At 38.0% G+C, this 19,293-nt stretch overlaps 1 protein-coding gene across 10 annotated transcripts in view; it reads right to left on the reverse strand.

Moving 5' to 3' along the window:
- Nucleotides 1-19,293, reverse strand: part of AOPEP (aminopeptidase O (putative)) — a 218,336-nt gene that overhangs the window by 59,650 nt on the left and 139,393 nt on the right. For all 10 annotated transcript variants that reach the window (XM_088157124.1, XM_088157125.1, XM_088157128.1 and 7 more), the window contains one exon: nucleotides 3,198-3,314. In XM_088157124.1, coding sequence (XP_088013250.1) covers nucleotides 3,198-3,314 — 117 coding nt within the window. The remainder of the gene's footprint in view (nucleotides 1-3,197; nucleotides 3,315-19,293) is intronic.

The following is a 19,293-nucleotide window of genomic DNA, read 5'->3' on the forward strand; positions in this document are numbered from 1 at the left end:
CAACAGGCTCAAGGCACAGAGAGAAGAATGGAAAAATGGCTTTGAACTTTGAAATCTTCATTGCTTTCAAAACAAAGATTTCTCGGACATGCTCAATTCAAATAGCTCAGATCAATGAATTCAATATTTTGAAAACAAACTTGCAGTTTTGTGTCTTCTCAGATGTTCCAAGGTTTGAGGAGTAAATGGAAAATGAAGTAATTATTTGTTATGGAAGTGGACTGCAAAAAGTGGGAAGGAGTCACAAATTCTGCAATTTGTAGATGCCCTACAAGCCTCTCTTGGCATTCAAGAACTAGAGGTAGACCAGTCTGAAATGTGATTAAGCCATCAGCTGTTCTGGCTCCTGTGGCTCAAAAGTTATGCATTACAAATCACAAATATGTTACTTAAACTATGATTTATTTTTTGTTTGTTAAAAGAAGCATTCAAATCAGTGTCTGTCTTAGAAGGGAGACAGATGCTAAGCCTACATATCTGCACTGAAATCTAATTCGAGAGAGGACAGGAACTACACCGAGTAGCTGAGTAGATCTCTTCAAGAGAGATCAACGTTTATGTTTCAGGCCAAGGCTGACTGACCTCTCTCCTCTCCTGACTGATACAAAGGAATTGAAACAAGGCAGATAACCTGCTGCAAAACCTCCACACCTTTCAGAGGCAACACGTGCCAGTAGATTGTTCAGTCTGGACGTGCACATGGTACCAAATGGTCAGGAGTACCAAACAGTGCTGTTTGGAAGCTCCACTGGCTGGGGACAGACCTGCACTTTGCTGTGGGTGGGTGCAGACGCCACCAGGTGTGCAGTGCTCTACTACAACAAGCATGGTCATTTTTAAAGTCAAAATGAAGACGCTTCAGTGATACAGAAAAGCTTTAAGAAATATGAACTTTCCATGCTGTACTTGTGCAGGACAGAAGGACCCCCAGTAACAATCTTCAAAATTATGACGTACAAATTTTAAGACCAAACTCTGAAAATACAAAAAAATCCATACTCCTTTGTGTATCCTCTCACACTATAGGCAACATCATTGCTTATCCCTACTGGAAGATGATCGTGAATTTAAATGCTACTTTTCAAAAACAAGAAAACAAGTTTACTTCTTCATCTTCTGCTGCTGGATGGAACACAGCTGACAACCTCACTTCCAAAAATCCTGGAATAAACCCTCTGACATTGACAGTTTTCTTTTTATTGGCCTGATTGCAAGATTTTTATGCTCTTATTTTTAATAATCAATTTCTGATGTTTAGCTACTGAGACCATATGAATTCCAGTAACACAGCAGTATCACCGTAAGTGATCTCTGTCATCAGAAATTAAATCTAGACAAGAATATGCTCAGACTGCAGTTCTTTGTCCTGGGTTCACAACAACAAAAATTCCCTGTGCACATACATGAGAATGAGGCACAAATAGTCTGCTCCTCAAGTAGGTGAGTCCATGGGAGCTAGCTCCTTTTGAAGGACTCTAGGTGTCTGGGATCTGATGACTGATAAAATGCTAATAGTAATGTTATCTTAGTTGTACTTCTAAGTGAGTTTTCTGCTAAGACCTTGGTTTCACCTTGTAAAATAAATGGACATTACGTGCATTTCACAGAGGTCCTAATCTAGCGGGTTTGTGGAGCTTTTTCACGAAAAAATTCTGATAGATTGTTTGTGTACTTTTACATAATGCTGCAAGGAAAAAAGAAAGCATGAAAGCAAAAAGAAAAACCTGAGAAACTGCATCTTGTGGCCTGGTGCTTACAATTCATAGGCATGAAATAGCAACAACAACACAGCTATTGCTTTGATCTATCTCTCCCTGTTAATTCCTCTTCCCATAATAGAACCACTGACATTTCACTGGTATTCAGATGTGATTAAAATATATTCAAATACCTATAAATAGAAATGTTGGTTCAAGTACTAATTAAAGACAAATCTGGCATCTGGAAAACTGTTTCAACAAAAAGTAAAAAGGTGCAGTACACAGCGGCAATTGAAAAGTTGTTCTTTTGTTTTTGTTTTCTTCTGAGAAAAAGACAGACATCTCTTCTATCAATCCTTATGTTAAGGTTTGGATTTCCAAGTCTTTCCAAGCATCCACACAGCAACTTCAGCATAAGAGTAACGAGACAGATTTTGCTCTCTCCTTCAATGCTCTCTCCTGCAATAATAATTGCCACAAAGTTCCAGCTGTAAGAGGGTACGTCAGGCATATTGTCTTTCTGCAACCTTCTGCAAGGTAGTTTTTAAATAAGCAGGAGCCAGATGTTAAGTTCACCATATTCCTTCATTGCACAGTAGCTTGGTTGTATCCTACATCATAATTAACCCTTGTTTTATACATATATATATATACACACACATACACATACATATCTCTACACATCCTTTGTTTTCATCATTGACTGCACTTTCTTACCTCTCCTCCTGAACAGTACCTGAAGCAAAGGCTCATTACAGGGGTGCCTTCAGCCACTACTTCTCCTGCCTTAATTGTCAGAACTCTCCCAGTCCAAGAAAACCACAGGACTTAAAAGAGTCGTCTCAGCACATGATAATAAAGATTTACTGCTTTGCCTCCCAAAGATATAAAGCACTTTGGTGCAGGGATGCTACCCTTTACAATATCATATAAAGCAGTGTTTTCCTCTGGGGCTATTAATGTCACTGGCACTTACTAGAAGCTGCTGTAAAAAACGTAAATTAAGGCCCCAAACCAGAAAACACCATAGTTTCTCTGGAGAGCTAACTTTCCTAGATCCTGGGTGAGACTTTGTAATGCAGAGTTACAATGCGAGCTGACAACGGGGATAAATAATTTTAGACTTTAACAGACTAACGATTAAATTTGGAGACAACATCACAACAAACACAAACTGGGCCCCACTACACAGAAAAATGAAGTAAAAAGTTCAACACTTGAACAAATGTGCTGCCTAAGGTACATGTGAAATAGTTTGGACATCTAGGTTGCACTGTACTTTACTACCACAGTATGCAAAACACACCTGAACCTACACAAAACACACAGAAACACTGAGTCATTATGGCACATGAAGATGCAACAATATTGCAGTTAAGATCATCCAGTTTCAGATTGAGACATGAAAAAAAAGAACAGCAGTGAGCCTGGTTCCTAGTGGAACGTTGCCTAGTCAAAAACACAGTGGCATGCATTAGGGAGATTTAAGTGACTTACCTCAGCATCTTGCTCCCGGAGCTGGTATGTTCTCTCCAAGCACTGAAGTATTCTAGGACACAATGTCTTCTCCTCCAAGAGGGACTCCAGAAGTAAGACCAGCTGGTCAGGGAGAAGCTAAAAGAAAAATAAATACCATGTGTGAATGAATATCTCTACTGGCTGAATAATGTAAATGGAAACAAACCAAAGAGGACAAGATTATGATAACCTGTGCACTTCCAGCATGTGCCTGAAATACAGCTTGGACCTCTAGCTGGTTTCTGAAAAACTTCAGGGTTTATGTGTCTGTGTTCTGAAAGACTGTGCTGAGGACTCATTTTCATGGTTTCCATTGTCATGGTTAGGTCAGATCTAAAACATGCTTATCTTATTGAAATATAATAATGGCTTAATAAGCAAGATTTTTATGGAATGTACAAAATAAGTAATTCTATTTTGTTTGGGTTTGGAAGAAATAAAAAGAGAGAATAATTTACAGTGCATAATTTAAGGAATCAACAAGGCATATGAACATACAATTTTTTAGAGAGGCACTTTTATCTGAGATACAACCATTTGCATGATATGCTTACAGTGAACCAAGAAACACAACACAACTAAGTGACCCTCCGAACAACTGCTGTAAAAACACACTCTGAGGCGTATTTTAGTCAATAAGTCACAAACCATCCATCCATCCTTTCAAGGGATATATGCACGAATATTGTGTTTGTGGCACACAGGGTATAGCACCTAGACATGGATATATATTCAGTAGTCAGTTGCTTGACTTCAGAACCCATCCTTTTGAACTGGAACCTAATGCAGCAACCCCAAAAAAAAAAAAAAAGTCTGTTGTAGCCAGTGCTTAAGTGCTGTTAATAGGCTTATGGGATGAACAAATAAATAATTCAAACAGAGCAACAGAGCTCAGAGAGAAATTGCACCAGCTGCCAGGAAACATCTATTGGAAATTCAGGCTCAAAGTGATCAGTCAGAAGTTTGTTATAAGCCCCAAAACTTTCTCTACTATTCATCATTGCAGAGCATCAGGGGAGGAAGAGGGGATGGAAAAGAATGTCAGTACATCTTTTGCATACAGAAAGAAATCAATCATGCTCACTTCCAATGTTTTTGAGACAGACTAATGATAAAAAACATCCTGTTACTTCGACAGTACTTCCAGCTTTCACCACATTTGGTGATTTTCTGTTCCCACCTCGCTGCCTGCCCATGTCCGCTTCGCCACGCCAAAGCACAAAGCAGGGATGAAATTAAGTCAGCTACAGGAAAAGCTTCTTCCAACAACACATCCCACAGCCAGAGCTGTTTATGCAGACTGAACAAGACTGGATTCCTGATCTCTGACAGCAAGTTCATGAAGATATCAAGGATCTTTGGATAAGTCTTAATCTGTAGAGTATCTACATTAACAACTGATTTAGCAACATGACATTTTCTTCCCTTTTAGACTGATTAGTACCTAAATCAGAATAAAGAGGAAAGGACATCTCTAGTGTAATAATGCTTTGGTTTCTTTGCATTTTGGTTTCCTTCCATTTTTTTTATTAGTAAAGTTGTATTCCTGAAGACTGAAAACATCTCATATCTTACTAGCTCTTAGTGGAACGTTTTTTAAGTACCACCAAAGCCTACCAATCAAATAGTATCATTAAAAGTGGTCAGATATTTAAAAGTATTGAATATTTCATTTCAGGACAACTACTAAAATGGCAACTTAAATGCTTATTATGGAGTCCAACAGCAGCTGCCAGGGGATTGATGAGACAAGTTAAAAAACAACAACCAGGGAAGGCTTCTGGGGAGTGGCTCTACTTGGAAAAGGAGTTCATTCTGAACACTAATAAAGTACATAATATTGCAGAACACCACACAAAGAAAGGTAACTTCTGATTTAGAAAGTTTTCCCTGCTAGCTAAAAAGTCAGAAGAGCAATACTAGCTGCTTGAATATGTAGGTACAGAACAACTGAGTTTTTTATAATACATCTCCGATATAATTGCTATACAGATTCACCCACAGAAAGCTATTGTTTAAGGTAGCATTACAGAATCTCATTAAAGCAAACAAAAGAACAGCAGCAGAGCAGCAGCCATGCCCTTAATTTACGTCTGTCTAGTGCTGCATCATGGCTGAAGTTTTTTCAGAATTTTCAGAATTTCCAGAGGTTAAACGCCTATCAATTTTGATTTGAGTCAGTAAAACAAACAAACAACTCCCAATAAAACAAAAAAATAAACAAAGCCAACAGTTCATGAAGCATTTGGACAATGCTGTCAGGCATATGGTTGATCACTGAAGTGTCTTGTAACTTGTAACAGGAGTTGGACTTGATGATCTTGTGGGCCCCTTCAAACTCAGCATCTTCTATGATTCTGTGGATGAGACCATGGCGTCTGCTGTTTTCCCACGTCCCAGCTGCCCAAGATGGCACCTTCGATAGCAGTGTCCAGCTCATGGATTAACTGCAGGAACACCTGCAGCACAGGCAGGGCAGGGAGGGGCATGCTGACAGACCTCTCAGCACAGCAGCACTGGTGGGGGCAGCTATTACAGTTTGTTCTACGACTTCTTTCTAACACAAAAGGAGGAACGTTCCCATCTACACTTATACTCTTTCCTTTCAATAAAAGAGACTCTGCTTAAAAACCTTATCTTAGGCCAAGAGACAGAAAATTCAACTAGAGTTTCATGACAGAGGCTGTTACAAAGTTCATTCACGGGTGCAGACATTTTCTTTTCCCCAAACACAACAATATGAGTGCCATTCTCACAAAAGCAGTCGTTTAATGGTTATAAATAAGCTTCAAAAAATTGCACTTAAATTTTCTGTCAGAAACTCCACTCACTTTTTGTTTTCCCACCACCATCCTTATCTGTACTGCCCACCTATTACTTTCCATCTTTCACACCAGGAGAATTGTTTGGGGTGTATGTTGTCAATTTTCAATTTGTTTCCTTTTGCTTAATATAGAGGCTCTTGCTTTAAGTGCTATCTAAACATAAATATTGTAGACACCTAAATGCAAATTTCTTTTCAAGCACCGTACAACCACCTTCCAACAACTCATAATCTTTGAATGGATATTGAATATCTAACACCCACAGAAAAGTACACAACACAGATACAGCAAGTTACAGCAGGATAATTGTCACAGTTGTGTCTTCAGGTTGAAAACATTCAGAAAACAACCATAACACCCTAAATGCAAAATTTCAGTGTTCCTCATCAAATGAAATGAAATCAAATTAAATAAAGTAAGATAATCCCCCCATACTCTGAACTATAATAGAGAATGCTCAATCAAAATGTTCAAATGTATGCAATTATGAAAGCAGATCGCTTCAATCAGGAAATGTGGTGAGGATCAAGAAATAGTTTTCATTACGTCAATGATTGCTGCAACAGCATCTATTTATACTGTAAAGTAGACAGTTCCTGTCCAACCTATGTCCTTCCCAACCTATGCCTCCTACATGGAAATCATATTACTTTTCTCAAGGCTGGCCATCCCCCAGCTGTGACTATGGACACTACAAAGGTTTTCTGTCATGTCCCATATAATTTACCATCATCCCCTCTATAAAGCTGTACCCCAGCACAGTATAAATTATCTTGCCCTTACGACTCTAAAACCTCTCCCCCAACTCTTCTGAAAGAGTTCACTTTGTTCTGCCACTAAACAACTATTTGTTCCCTGCTTCCCCTAAGATACCTGATGTGGTAGCCTTAAAGTTTGAGTAGCGAGGCTATTACCCTTAAAACAAACTGTAAATCATAGGGAATATCGAAACTGGAAACTGGAAAATACAACTGAGATTCACTGTACACTAAATCTCTCCGAAGTAAGAAAAGCATACTTTGTATTTTATGCCTATCAGTACACAAAACACTCATGCCATTATACATGCTATGAGTATCTTAATAGATCAGTAGGTTTGAAAGGTTTCCTACAAACAATCTTTGAAAAAAACTATGAATTTTCGAAGTACAATCCCTAATCTGCAAAAAGCACAAAGAAAACAAATCCTTCCGCTTCAGAGATCTGGTATTGCAGCTATAGAGGTCATCGACCTCACATCCCAAAAGACCACCCACACAAAAGAGCATGTTTATCAATTCCTACATTAACAAACGCAGTAAATGCCAGGTTCACCCTTTATACTAAAAAAATTTCCAGTGATACATTTGACTACTGACCTTTCACAGCCATGAAACGTGACACAGATATATCTACTTGAGTATCCACAGCACCAGCACTTGCACTGCACCCCTCTGCCAGGACACAAATCACTAAAGTTGTATAGCTGGTATGTTGAATATCCCATTTGCTTCTGCCAGCACTTAAATGAAGTCATTGAAAGCCTCCTTGGAGGGGAGATCTGCCTCAGACTAATGCAGCAACCGATTGACAGTGGCGTGACTTCTATTATTACTCCATTATCACACTGGGATCTGTGCCTAAATGAGCATACTTCCTCCCTGATGCCATTTCCTTTTATCCTGGCTCTAGTCTAAAAGTGGATCAATGGGAGTAATATATATGATGTCACTTCAATTTACAGCTACTGCCTCCCTCTCTCGCATGCACAAATAGATCAATTCTTCCCAAAAATGGTTAAAAAATGCACAGGGAGAATCTTCTCTGAGAAAAGGGTTCTCTGCTATATTTGTCTGTGTAACCACAGCAAGAAACTGTTTACATGGAGCAAAAAACAGGGGGGAAAAGGAAAGAAAAATCACTACTGTGCACTGGAAAATGCTGGCTGAAATACAAGAAAAACAAGGCCTTATAGAGAATTAAAGCAATTTGACCTTTGAAAAAAACATAGAAATGTTTGAAGTTTCTAAGGCACAGTATATTTCTCCTGTATTTGGTGGAAGATAGTCTTGTGTCCTACCCCCAAAAGCATGAAATGTATTTTCATATATATATTTACAAAATTTTCACAAGTCAAGCCAAGTCCTTTCCCATTCTCCTCTTAGGAAAGAAAGGGAAACCCCCACCCTATAGTTCAGTTGTGAATGGTTTCCTTCAAACAAAATTTGATCATAGAATCATTTAGGTTGGAAAAGACCTCTAGTATCATAGACTGCAACCACTAACCCACACTTCCATGCTCACCACTAAACTTTGTCCCTAAGCACCAAGTCTATATGTTTTTTAAATACCTCCAGAGAGACTGACAAGCTTGTGCAGCCTGTTCAATTTCTTCATAAACTGCAGTCAAGAAAGCAACACTACTAGTCCAGGAGACAGGATATATAGGTCCAGGCCATCTCTGCACTTTTACTTCACAACAGTCAAAAAAATCCCTGAATGAATCTCAATTTATAAACTCTCCCCCACTGCCTTCAATGCTCTCTTCTGCAGGCTGCAACTAAATAAAAACTTTTGTAGACCAAATCCCCTCGTTCCTCAAACCGTCCAGAAAATTGGTAGCTTGGAAATTCAAAAAAACACTGTTTAGTCAAACATGTTTTTAAACAAATGTTGTCATTGTTTACCTCAAACAATATTCTTCAGATGCTGATCGGCACAGTGATTTCTTTTAAATGAAAGCAAGGCATGTTCCCCCCTTGTCCCCCTTCAGGGCCTAAATTGTACTCATATCAAGTAACGTAGGAATTCAATAAAAAAGGCCACACTAACAGCTGTTAACTAGTGAAGTGTAATACACTACCGAAGAGTTTAACTCTGAAAGAACTAGTCTCCTGTTTGATTAATATGCAGGGAAAAAAGTATTCTGCAGCTGACATAAAAATGCTTTGAGCTGGCTTGCAAAATAAAGCCCATCTTTGCTAAGGCTGACAAAATTTCATGAGTATGTAGTGAAAAAGCCAGCTCTGTTCAACTTCATTTGGGCCAGCTTGTTTGACTTCTCTCTTGATGAAAAGCCAACTTCCCTTTCAGTATTTATGAAAAATAATCAGTCCTCACTATATTTAAAAGCAAAATATCTCTGTCTGTAACATATTCTCATCTAATTATGAACTGCATGCACTTGTATGATACCTTTTCCCACTATGTGCAGTTTTTCTCAATATCTCTTTGGATGGCTCTTTCTATGCTCAGCAGATCATTTTTAAACACAACCATTTTAAAAACACAAACCAGGAATTGTATCTGGTAATTATAATGAAAAATATATTCCTATGCAATTTGCATCAAAAAGCCTTATTTCAAAAAGTAGTAATTCCAGTAAGTTCATCAGCGTTTTACTTGTGTTGTACTTCAAAATGCGTTTTCTGGGACATTTATACCTGGCATCACTTCTTACTAATAGAACATAAAAATTACACTGAGACCAATTTATTGAATAAACAATTGCACTGGCATATTGCTCCCAGTTACTTTCATCCTTATAGCATCAAAATTAAGGCTTTTTTTTTTTTGAAAGCAGTTAAGTTGTGTCAGGAATAATTTTAAGGCTGATACCTACTAAAACACAAAGGTTTGATTTATTCTGGCCACAGGTATGAAAACATTGCTGAATGAAGGACACAAATCCCTGTTTTATGTTCTGTGTCTGATATTCTGGTTATATATTACCAGTAATACTTTTAAAAGGCCAGCCACTGCTACCAGTCCATAAACTTTTTTTTCTTAGGCTTTAGTATGAAGTATTTTCCCATAATTTACTTAACTGAGAGAAGATCCACTTACAAAGAAATCCAGCATCTGCAATCTAACATAAATGCACTGAAATGTCAAAAATTATTAAACCTTTATGATCTAACATATTGCTGAGCCAGCAAAATGAAAAATAGGTGGCTTCCACTACAGGTTCAGTCAGGTTATGCAGTGCCTTTTCTCAACCTTAGCTTTCTCAAAGAAACATTTCACTGTAACTTTACCATCAAGCATAATAATTCCCTTTTAGGCATAATAGACTACACATTCTCTGTTATATGCAGATTACCAGGCCTTCCAGTTACTATCACGCTTCCAGGATGTGCTGCTCCTGCTTTCAGATGAAATGGTCACATCAAGAGAAAGCGGACACAGGAAGCCAAATCCCCATCTCAAGTCATACTTCACATACAGCATTACTGTGACACAAACCAAAGCTGAAGGTGGCAACAGCAAGATCTTCAGTCATCCCTTCACTCGATCTCAGGAGTCCCCAGCACTGAGGAGGTGATAAGAATACCAGCTCTGTGGTTAGTGCTAGCCAGATGCAAGCAGCTGACATTAAGACCACCTTTTCCCCACCTAACAGCACACCCACCAGAGGCACTTTATGTTCAGCAAACAATTCGTCTACCTACAAAGAACAAAGCCAAGGAGACCTTTTCTTTTACTTTCCAGACTCTCGGACTATTACCTATTAGAGGATTCATTGGAAAGACCACCAAGTCTTAGCAATTGGTGGAAAAATTACATATATACATTGTAGCATGTGCTTAAGCCGATCAATGGCAGTATAAACCATCTCACCTTGAATGACAACATCTAGATCCTCTGAAACCAACTGGCTATCAAGTGTCCTCCGAGGCATTAAAAGAAAGTGGTGGACTACAGCAGACACTGAAAAATGAAGAGCTGAAGAAGCATAATGATGGCCTATGAGCTACAACCATCAGTGAGAACACCTTCAGCACCCAAACAGATTTCCTTTATTCTTCTCATTTTAAGTACTAGAAGAAGAAAGACAAAAACCTTAGAGCCAAACAAGATTAAATTTTTAAACTCTGATAAATTGCAAATTGCTGGGCAAGTAGCCTCACCACCCAGTGCCGAAAATGAAAAATCCTATCTCTGGAAACTAGTTCAGAAAGTTAAAACTCTTCAGTATGAAATACCCTTGCAACAGAACTCAGGCAAGGGCCAGCTTGAAGAAGTATCATCCTTTTCCTTGAAAGTTTGGTACACATCTGGCCACTTCTGGCACAGAAATTTGTTCTGCCTATACCTACAATGCAAGACTCAGCCAATGCCTGGAGTTCAGCTAGGATTGTTACCTTCAAAGAATTCACTACAGGTTTTCCAACTCTCTTATGCTGTAGTCAGGTCCTGGGGAAATCTTAGCTTGTTGACCAGAACACATTCCTTTCTGTTAAGTCAAGCACAAGGGTACTTTATCTAGTACCCACTAGATGCTCCACACAGCTGACATTCAGAAGAAGAACCTGGAGAAAAGAATTGTCTTTCTCTTCAAAGCTTTCATGAGAATGGCTGTGGTAAAGGAAATTTTATCAATTCCACTCAGTTCATGCTGGAGCTGCAGGACACAACACCACCTCAGAGGGCTGTCTGAGATTCATCATAAAGCACTAACAATATCACAAGCCTTCCTGGAGGAAAGCATTAAAGCACAGATGAGAACTTCCATCTCTTAACCCTTTACTACTGGAATCCACAAGAATCAATTCTCTTTTCTATACTTTTTGATTTCAGAACAACAGCTTTCATATTTACTTGTGTCACGTGTCTTTTAACATTTGTAGATGAACTGCATTTACACACCTGTATTTTCTTCAGATCTGAAATCTGTCTCTGGTGGACTGTGGCCAATACAGCCTCTGCATACTCACAACAATTCTTCCAACACACCACATCCATTTGATCCCTTTTTTCTTTTAGAGTAGTTTTGTTGCTTGTTGGTTGGTTGTTGTTTTGAGTGTTGGTCTTGGGGTTTTTTTCATTTGTTGAGAATGCAATTGATGAGACTGAGTGGACTCCAGTTTCAGAAATATATACATGTCTCCAAGCAAATCTTAATCATGGACAACCTTAAAACAGATACAGTTCTAACAGTCTAAAGCTAAGAACAGGTGCTGCTGGGAACGCAGAAAAGCAGTACATAGAGTTTACAATCATGAAACTATCCTATTGATCAAACATGCAGAGATGCCAATCCACCACCATCAGCTTCCAGAATTATTTTTTAACTAAGGTCTCACAATGGCCATGACTTAAACTATCCAGTTGTCTGAAAGAACTAATTCACTGTGGTGGGAAATTATCTAGTTCCACAGCTGCTGTCACTTCTCAGCCCAACTGCCCCACTATCTCAAAAGGTAGCCTTTGTCACTTTAGAAAAAAACTGGCACTGAACACTGCACCATGACTCTAGCAACACAGGTTACCATATGGTGACCTGTCATACTGGTTTTCAAATTTTTTTGTGGTGTTCCCACCACAATATCCCCAAAATCAACTACTGCAGATCACACTCATGACTCGGAGGCAGCCACTTCTGACTGCTGCCCAAAGATCACAGGTGACAGCCAGGCACTTCCTCCACTCCACAATTCTCCACTCAAAGCAAACCAACTTCTTGAAAAGGAGACTGAACTTTTCAATGAGTTGTCCTAAAACTTGCACGGTCACCTAAGAGTGGTCACAAGTGTCTCATCACCTCTCACTCCAGATGTAGGCCAAGTTTCTCAGTTTTGCCTGGTCTACTACAAATACACAGCAAGATGTACTTTAGGAAGGGAAAAAAAAAAAAGCTAAAAAAGCACAACCACTTCTACTTCCCAAAAAAACCCTTTCTGAAACAAAATACTTCACTGCACATAGCTCTCTCCAGGGGCAGAGGATAAGAAAATGAAATACCTGACAAAATTTCATTGCTTAGTATTTTTGTGAAAGCCACTCAAATCCTTTTGTGATGAGTGAGATATGGAACAGAATAAGTGCAGCCCGCTACTTTTAATTCCTGATTTTAAAAATATGGATAAGGTTTTAATTTAAACTGTTACAAAAGAAAATAAACACTGGAAAAAAATAAAATCAAGCCCTTAAAACACCTGAGAACAAGTGGATGAATGTTCCACAACATCCTTATTATGCCCAGTGCTGTTTAAAAAGGTACTATAGTTACTAGCAAGGATCTCACGGCTAGATTTTCTCTTTCAAAATCTGTATTTTTCCTATACAAGAGCATTAGAATTAAGTATGAAAATAATCCAAGCTCGGACTTGCTGGACATGAACTTTTCCAAACTGCAATTTGAGTGAGGGATATTTCAGCTTGAAGGAGTGCAAGGAATTGAGTGGCTTGAGACAGTATTTGCACACCACTAGCATGTGCAGGAAGAGAACTTCTTAAAAAAAACAAAAACCAAATCAAACCAAAAAAGTTAGTTGAAGTACTAATGTTTTCAGAAGTAATTATCAGATAAAACGAGTTTAAAATGTGATATAATCGCTACATTCTGCTCATGTTTTTTGGATGAGATTTTCTGTAATGTTTAGGATGAGAGCTGAATCATTAAAAAGAATCAGGAACTATTTCATCACATGTACTGACCAGCACTTTCACATATAGACACAACACTAATAATGACTTTTGGATCTTGATAATGGATTTTTGACTCATAAATACAGCTTTGTGTGGGAACTCTATTAAATTTAACAGATTTACATCGAAGCATCAGCCCCTGAACTGCTCTCTTCTAAAAAAATCCCCGAAATTAGTACTTTCTTGTGATTATAGAAATATGTGCTGGTTTTATGAAAATGTGACAGAAACAGAAAAGGTATTTTTGACCTACTAAGCAATTAGTAAGCTGATAAAGGGGTAAGAATAAAAAAAGACATGTAAGGGCATAATCCCCTTTATAAATTCAGGCTCATAGCTGAAGTAAAACTAGAGGCTTTAAATATATTTAAATATTTTATTTAATTTAATATTTAATTTATTTCAATATTGCCTGCAATTTTTTATGCTCGTTTGTAATACTGGAAGATGCATTAAGTACATAAAGATATGTTCATATGTTCATGTGATAATTCAATAATTTTTTTTAACTTGTCTCCAAATGGGGTGGTGGTGGTGGTGTTTTAAGATCTGTTTGTTTGTTTTCTTTGGCTGCTTGGTTGGTTTGGTTTTTATGCTTCTGTAAGGAAGATTCCGCAACGGGCTTAAATTAACTTCTTCTCATGCCCTCCATCCATTAGGTTTATGCATCACATTGCAGAGCACCTGGAATCATTTAACATAAAACAGAGGTACCTGCAACTTGATTTCCAGAAGCAGGAACAAAGACAAGTTTTTATGCTGCAATCAAAGAGCATCCTAGGTTCTACATTTTCAAATACAGACTTTCTACCGCATTTTCCATCAATGATTTACTACAACCTTCATTTCTAAAGATACTTGAACATTTCCAATGCTTTACAAATGACTGAGAAAGCAGTACTGAAAGCAGTTGATGCAGAAAAATTAAAATAAATCCTTAACCAAAATTCTCAGACTAAAGCTGTTGATTTTTATTCTATAAATGTGCAGAGAAACTATTTAGTTAACTGCCATTCCTTTCCATATTATTTTTTCCCTTAGCAAAAGGACCTAATGTGTGTTAAGCAGAGAGCAGTCCATATCCTGACCTGTGCATTTTTGGGTTCCACTCCAGGGTTTTATACCCTGCTTAAGCCCTTGTACATGGATCTGGAGGAACCAGGATGGGCTGCAGAAGGATTCTGTAAACAGGCAGATTCAAGAAAACCACTGCAAGTGACAGCAGGCAAGCATATCCTCCACCAAACAGCATTCACTTACTTATTTCTAAGGCTGCACACTATTTCTCTTCCACCTCTTCAGGAAAGGAGGGGGAAGAAATAATATTTACCTCCAAGAAGGGTATCTGGAAAATTTGCTGACCTATGGGTTCATTACATACTTCTTATGGAAGGAGAGCTCCCATTAGCTTCAAGGGATTATTTTTTCCACTAAGGAGAATAAGATCAGCACTTCATCACTGAATTTACATATAAATGTGAAAACAATCAAACAGATAATGCCAGGGAGCAGTGGGCCGACTGTGCAGCGGCAGAGTATTATTTATAATACTGGATAACTACTAAGTGCAGTACTTCAACAGTAATTCATAATCTTATCTACTATGGAAATAGTTGACTGAAAGTTGGCTTTAGCACAAACTTGCAGTGCTATGCACAGTGACAGCACCAAGTTATTCAAATAAAAGTTTTAACAGTGCAATCCCACTATTAATTTAAGAAATGGCTTGATAACAATAATTTAAACCTAATTTAAGGTAAGTAATGAATGCTTTTGAATACTGAAAGGCAACCTATTCCACTGTACAAGCAAAATGCCTGTTTGAGTCTCGTTCTTAAAAAGCAAAGTCAAGCACCTACTCTATCAGCTCTTTCCTTCTAGCAAAGTCAGTCTCATTTTCGAAATGTGTGTGCTGCTGCAGCAAAAATGAACCTTAAGTTTCCATTATAAACTGCAGTTCTCAGGTGTTTATAACTTCGCTATAAAAATTTCCCTCCAGCAAGAAACTTGGCATTAAAGTTCTCGGTTTATAAAAGACTATAAAAATACTTTCATTATTGTTTTCCAGATAAAATTTCCAAGGTGTCTTACTGATTTCAGACAAATTTCTTATCACTGAACTCCTATCTTTGCCAAATGAAAACTCGACAGTTGATTGCTCTATCTTGAGTCTAATGACATTTGCAAGTCTCTGAAATTAGGAAGGCTATATTAACAAAGAGCAAACAGCTATAACTAAGGAATACTTTCCACTGGCAAAATTAACCCTTCATAGTTCTGTCTTAAAAAAAAACATAACAAGACAACAGCATTTTCTCCTTTTTTTTCAAATTAGGCACTAGAGATTCAGCTCGCTGCGTGTTTTTTTCCCCCATGCTTAAAAGTAATCCCTGAATATGCCTCAAAATCCCAGCCACATCATCACCAGCCACCTATACCTACAATACCCCATGAAATCACAGTTTATGCTGCAAGCACTCAGGTGTAATTAACTTGATGTGCTCGAGTACCTCCACAGAAAGAAGCAGCCTACTCTTGGTCCCTAGTTAATGCATTTGGCCCTCTTAAATGTGCCTTTCACAATTATATTAGAGAGTTTAATAAATGAATTGCAAAACTGTAGAATTTTGCAATGATAGTACAGTTATTGCTTTTTCAAACCAGCTCAAAACATAGTATTATGCAGACTTAGACCAATTTATGTTAAAAACTGCTTATTCTCAGAAGAATCTAATTAAGTTATGAATTTGTATAGATTAGCCAGCCCAGCCTGAAAATACACTAAAATAAACAACTTATTATTTAATAATTTAATTAATGCTTTAGTAAATGTAGAAATTTAATGCTTTTTAGTACCCTGGTATTTTCACACACAGACATGTCAGCTCCAACGACATGCTGCAGTTTCTGTGCATCACTGACTCTGGCCTGGGAAGCCGCTGCAGCACCAACTTTCAGATGGACACACATACCTCTAAGTCCCGGAAAGTTGGGAACCAGGCACACTCAGCACCTCTGCAAATTAAATACCTCCCAGACAGAGCGCATAATTTGTAGAGGCCTAAGCAAAGCAGGCACAGAGTACACCAAAATATGCTTCTCTTCACGGTTATTTCACCATTGATTGTTACGAGGGTGAACTGCAGCCCACAATCAGCTTAGCTATGAATCAGTGTATCTGTCTTCATTTTGACAATTATCTCTGCATAAATTCCAGAATGATCCACTTTAAAAAAGGAAAAGCATGTTGAACAGATTTCACCTTGAAAAAAAATCCAAACAGGCACGGCAAGCAGACTGCATGTGTACTATAAATATTTTACTCCCCTGTAACCTTTTCCTAAAGAAGTCTGTATTTCATATATCCCTAAAGTCGCGGAACAGATATCAGCTGGGCAGTAAATGCCCAGTCTGACGCTGGTAGGTAAAACACTCACAACTCAACTGAGTTTTAATATTGTGATTGAACTCTGCAACAGACAGTGACTTTCTTTCATAAACACACCTGAAACACGTGGTTAATGATAAATCCGACTTCTTATCAACTTCTAATTACAAATGGACAATAGGGGCAAGAAGGTGACATGAAAGGAATTTCACTGATACTCAAAATGAGTGCTGTAACCCGTAACAGCTGAATTATTCCAAGAACTGGTAAAGCACTTAACAGAAATGCACTGTTACTCTAAAAAGGCCAAAAGATGAGAGCATACTTACTGCAAATGCAATTTCAGTTCCACTCTGTTAGCAAGAGCACAAAGTCCTTCAACCTGACTACAGCTGTGCTGTGGTGCCTCTAATATTTGTCTTCTCTCAGACTAAATACACAAGCTCTTCTTCTTAATCTAAATCCAATCACAAACTAGTCTTGGATATGCTCCACCCTTGCAATTACGTCTTGCTCTCGGTGATCATATTCCACTTCTTTCCTTCCTTACTCTCTTTGCAAAATGTAATCGTTTTTATTCAAGCTCTTCTGGAAATATCTCTCATCTAATAATCACATTAATTAGAAATTTTAATATTGGCATTAAACAACACAAAACTGGTTTTGACAAAGCTTACAATTCCAGGAGCAATAACAATGTAAAAGTCAGTAACTTTTTCACTCGCCTCCGACCATATTTGCATTTCTAAAATGCAAAACCAAAAGAAGGAATGTTACCCTCTTGCTTTCTATAACAAGATGAGTGTGTCCATTTGCAGAAGATTCTTAATTTCAGGTGCTAGTGCACTGACTTCCAGAAAACATAGTCAATAAACATATCCTTTTACTTTAATGGCTGAAAAACCAAGTACAGGAAGGTTTGCCAAGGACAGCACATATTTCATATGTGCATTCATACTTGCATTTTGCATTCTTGTAAATAAAATTTTAATGCATATAAAAACAGGAAAAAGTCTATTGCAACTGTAGTTTCTGCCAATTATGAATGCTACGTAATTTGCATGCTCACAGCAAATTACAAGTGCTGGTCTCTGTGATTTCATAACACCAAGCCCAGCTCACAGGCAGCCTGGCTGGAAGAAACAAATGCAGCAGTGGTATTTCAGTAGGTCTGTATCATTAATAAAGCCAGTATAAATAAGCAGCCTTTCCAATACATACTGCCTTTCTGTATTACCCCCTTTGTAGTCAAAAAATAGTTTGCCCCCATAGAAGAAACATAGTGTTTACAATACTGATTACTTTTGAATGTATCTGCAGGGAGCAAAACAGGGAATTGAACCTGAGATATGTCTCAAGGGGAAGAACAGGAAGGTGACAACAAAGACATATGATATTAACAGAAAGCAATATTTTTTTTTTTTTTCGACAAAGCTGCCTAAGTTCCATACAGTGCTTAGGACTGTTTTGCTCTGGAAAACTTGTTTTCCCTTTTCTCAGTGCCCTTGGGATCTTTGACCATACAGTTTGAACTGACTTGAAAAGTAAAGCAGGGGCAGAGGAGGGAGGGACAGGGTAGAGGGGTGATGGTGCAGCAAGACAGAGAAAAAACCCGAACTGTCTTGATTGGCATTTTCAGCATTTACACGGCCAAATTTTTATTGCCAAGCCAATTAGAGCTTATTGGCCTGAACACTGAAAATTACTGATTTATGCTTAGCAACCTTGCAAATGATAACCCTTGCTACTCACAGCAAGGAAACCAATTTAAGGGCCTCTCAATGTATACAATACTGCCATTTATATGTTTATTTTTTAAAGCTCGGGTTTCCAGTTCCACCAGTAAGTGCTCTCTCTGTAGACCCGTGATACTGTGGTGATACACACATGCACTGTATATCACAGCACAGCTCTAAACTGCAGCAGCAAGACAGCAAGATAGATGAATTTAATCTAGATTTTGGGTATGTAAAATTGCAAAGGATAGAATGGAAGCTGGTGAGTCAGTCTGCTGAGACCTCAAAATCACGGGAAAACATACTTTTAGATGGCTTTTAGCCAGCTGTTTGTTGAGTGCCTCTCCCCCTTTCCACCTATACCTCCTACTGTTTAAATCAAATACTGTCTTTTAAAGAATTGTTTTGTACGTTATTCATAAGAGAAGAATGTTAGTTCCATTACACTAACATACTTCTCCTTTAATTTTCAATTTTTAAAAAATTTCTTTATTTTATGGACATTGGGTTACTTGGTTGGGGTGTTTTCCTTTGGTTCTGGTGATCGGATTTTCTTCTTGGAAATTGGATTGGAATATTTACTTAATGTTTGACATCTCACCGTTTTCTCCTGACAGTCAGTTTCTCCAGTCAGTTTTTGTTTTGGTTTGTTTTTAAATTACTCATGCAGCAATAGAGGGAAAAAAAAGTAATAATTTTTTTAAAACCCTCTCCAG

The sequence above is a fragment of the Sturnus vulgaris genome, chromosome Z, assembly GCF_052056855.1.
Source record: "Sturnus vulgaris isolate bStuVul1 chromosome Z, bStuVul1.hap1, whole genome shotgun sequence".
NCBI classification, from domain to species: domain Eukaryota; kingdom Metazoa; phylum Chordata; class Aves; order Passeriformes; family Sturnidae; genus Sturnus; species Sturnus vulgaris.